The sequence below is a fragment of the Limulus polyphemus genome, unplaced genomic scaffold, assembly GCF_000517525.1.
Source record: "Limulus polyphemus unplaced genomic scaffold, Limulus_polyphemus-2.1.2 Scaffold1452, whole genome shotgun sequence".
NCBI classification, from domain to species: Eukaryota; Metazoa; Arthropoda; class Merostomata; order Xiphosura; family Limulidae; genus Limulus; species Limulus polyphemus.
Genome location: NW_013667062.1, coordinates 221,184 through 224,361, shown reverse-complemented (window position 1 = coordinate 224,361; position 3,178 = coordinate 221,184). Strand labels below are relative to the sequence as shown.

Here is a 3,178-nt window from a genome sequence, read left to right as displayed (position 1 = left end):
AACATGAAAGCCTATTTAACATATAAATGTTACCCAAGGCCTTCACATTCATATACCTGTCCAACAAGTTTAAAATAATTAAAAATAACCTCACACACCAAATACAAGATCAGAAAAACCATCCCACGAGTCCACAACTCTAACCAAAAATTTTTTTTATCACAAACAAAAGTGTTCATTTGGTTCTTCAAAGCTTACACCTGTTATCTCTTAATAATCTTGCTTTTATTTAACATAACATAATGTTTTGGGACAATATAGGACCTTTTGGTCCATCTCAGTTGTTCCATACTCTAAACTAAATTAAAATAATTTTTAAAAAATAATCTTAAAACCAGCCCTTATCATTCATATATTTATCAAGCTTTTTCTCAAACTCAATTACATTTACTGCCTCTACAACATCCGAAGGAAACCCATTCCAAAGGCCAACCACCCTGTTAGAAAAATTAAAGTGTCTTAGCTGAAGATGACTCCTACCTTGCTAAAATTTTTATTTGTGTCCCCTACTCCTACTATTCTCACTGTTAAATATGAAAAAAGATGATGCATGAACACTATCAATTCCCTTTACATTCTTAAACACCTCAATCAGATCCCTTCCCCTCCACTTCTGAAATAGACTACTAAAAGGATGTTTTCTAAACCTTCAACATTGTTAACACTGGAATTCAGTATTATATATAAATCTCCTATAACCAATTCTAAAACTTCGAAACTAAGCTTCATCATAGGTTAAATTTCTTAAATCAAGCATCATTCTAGTTGCTCACCAAACCTACACACTGTACTGAGATAAAATGTAATCTTATACAAGGTTACAATAACTAGCTTGTTACCATATATTAATCACAATTCCTATAAACGGAACCCTGAAATCTATTAGCTATTTTTAAAATAACAGCCAATAAACTGAATGCCTTACTGTTTATCAACAGTAACATCTACATCCTTCTCTTTTTCATAAAATTAATACTTGTGTCATATAAAAAGCAAATCCTTTCCAGCTTTCCACACTCTGAGTGCACATAATCATTAATATACGTAATAAGTCTCTAAGCAGATTCTTAAAATAAAAACAAACAAACTAGGAATCAGTTTTCCCCTGAAGAAGAAAGGTTCACCTTTCGAAAGTGCTTGGGTTATAGGGTTTTTATCATTTTGTATCAAGACTTATTGAACCTACATGTTTTTCTGACATCATGAATTGAAGTAAAGGCATATATTAGTTTTACTAATAAGTTTCACATATGTGAAATCTTGCCTTACTAATCTGTTGTAATATGTAAGGTTTTGGAATGTAATGTTAGATAGAACCTAGAAAAGTATACTGACAACTGTAATGCAATTAACAATGCTCAACATTGTTTATAAAATAAAATTTCCTAGCTTACCAACTTTTAACTCTTTGATAAGACTTCAGTTTCAATTGTAATGGAGCATGCCCTAGTACATGTAACTTACAAGAAGATGCACAGATTAGCTAGAAACTTATGGATAAGTCAGCTTTGATAATGGATTAATTTATTTTTTTTACTACAAAGAATAACATGTTAATATTTCATCAGCCTTTCTTTTAAAAAAAATGTTACTGCTGAGTTTTACTAAAATTCTTTTGTAACCTTTGTTTGGTAATTATATAATATAATAATCACAGAACTCAATTTTCTTACTTTCCCTTTTATAAATCTCTTTCCTCATCTAAATGGTTAAACAATATATTTAAAGATTTAATTTCCATTCATATGTTTAATGGCAAATGGATTGCTGATGTCACCATATCAATCTTACAAAATTAAATATCACAATATTTTAGGCACAACATTTACTGTTCATAAACTTATGTAAGAGAAGTAAACAACAATATTCAGCTAATTAAGTTGATGCATGATTTTTGTTGACTAGATGCACTTAATATACTGTGTTCAACAAATCAATATATTTTCTCTGGAAAAAGATGATAGCTGAGCACAATATTTTGAAAGTATATAAATTGAAGATTCAGTTGTTCTTACATCAGATTGATCTATTAATAGTACAAATATTCAGACATCCTTGCAACCTAACTTCATGGCCTCATGCAAACACTCTGTAAAAGGTTTTAGTTTTATGTATTAATTACCTAAGCTGTATATTACAAATGATTATACAAATTATTTTCTTTCTTTGAAACTCAATATTTTTCCAAACAATAGGTTTATTTTAAGTTCCTAATCTTAATATCTAAGTGTAAGCCTATATCAAACACACTTTGAAGACTAAAGTTATTCCTATTAACTTTTTCAAATCCTCCTGGGTTAAAAACAAACGTATCTTTATCCCCAGTGTTAGTACTGACAATTAATTAAGTTTAACCTACTCAAGCTTAGAGCAAAAATATCATTTTTGTCTCTTACAATACATTTACGTTATTATTGGAAACCTTTGCTGAATGATATCCAATCTAAATTGAACTTCAAGTTGAAAGAGAAACTGAGTGTGTATGGCAACTAACAGTATTATAGTTTACACCCATCAACTTTAAATTTAATGTTTAAGCAATATGCTTCCTAATCGATTAAATACGATATGACATGATGTTCTTATTTCACTTTTTTAACTGTTCATGAAGTTATATTAAGTTATAGCCCAGCTGAGTTGCCATGTGTTTAAAACTAAAACTTAGTAAAAGTGTCATTCATAAAATAATAATATTCTTTTTAATCTTTCATTGGCACATGCTAATGAATGTTGTTAATGTTATTCATGTTTAAATTAAATCAAATATACTAACTTGAGTATAACGTAAGAAAATAACAAACTAAGTTTTATATTACCCCTGCCATGGCTTCCCTTTCAAATTCGTTATGAAGCCATCAGTCTTTCTGCTATCATACTAATATCTTCGTTGTAAATTGGTAATCACACTTCAAAAAATATATATACAAGAAATCTCCATGGTTACTGAGAAATCAAAATATTGCCCTCTACAATAAAAGAATCAACGATATTGAAATTTTAAATTATACTTCTCGTAAGACAAGGAACATCAACATTTTGCTTGTATCATCGGGAAGATATTAATATACACTATAGTCTAGAGAGTAAATCATAATCTATTATTCATGTTCTAAATAAAATATGTTAATAAAATCAATAGTATTGTTACGTCTCTGTTCGTTTGTTAATTTCCCGTAAA

The 3,178-nt window shown here is 29.0% G+C and overlaps 1 protein-coding gene across 1 annotated transcript in view; it reads right to left on the bottom strand.

The window, feature by feature from the left end:
* LOC106463644 (EF-hand domain-containing family member C2-like) overlaps positions 1 to 2,894 on the bottom strand; it is a 49,371-nt gene extending 46,477 nt beyond the window's left edge. Inside the window, exon 1 of the mRNA XM_022391188.1 lies at positions 2,817 to 2,894. Within this exon, the coding sequence (XP_022246896.1) occupies positions 2,817 to 2,825 (9 nt within the window). The 5' untranslated portion in view covers positions 2,826 to 2,894. The remainder of the gene's footprint in view (positions 1 to 2,816) is intronic.
* Between the last annotated feature and the right edge of the window lie 284 nt (positions 2,895 to 3,178).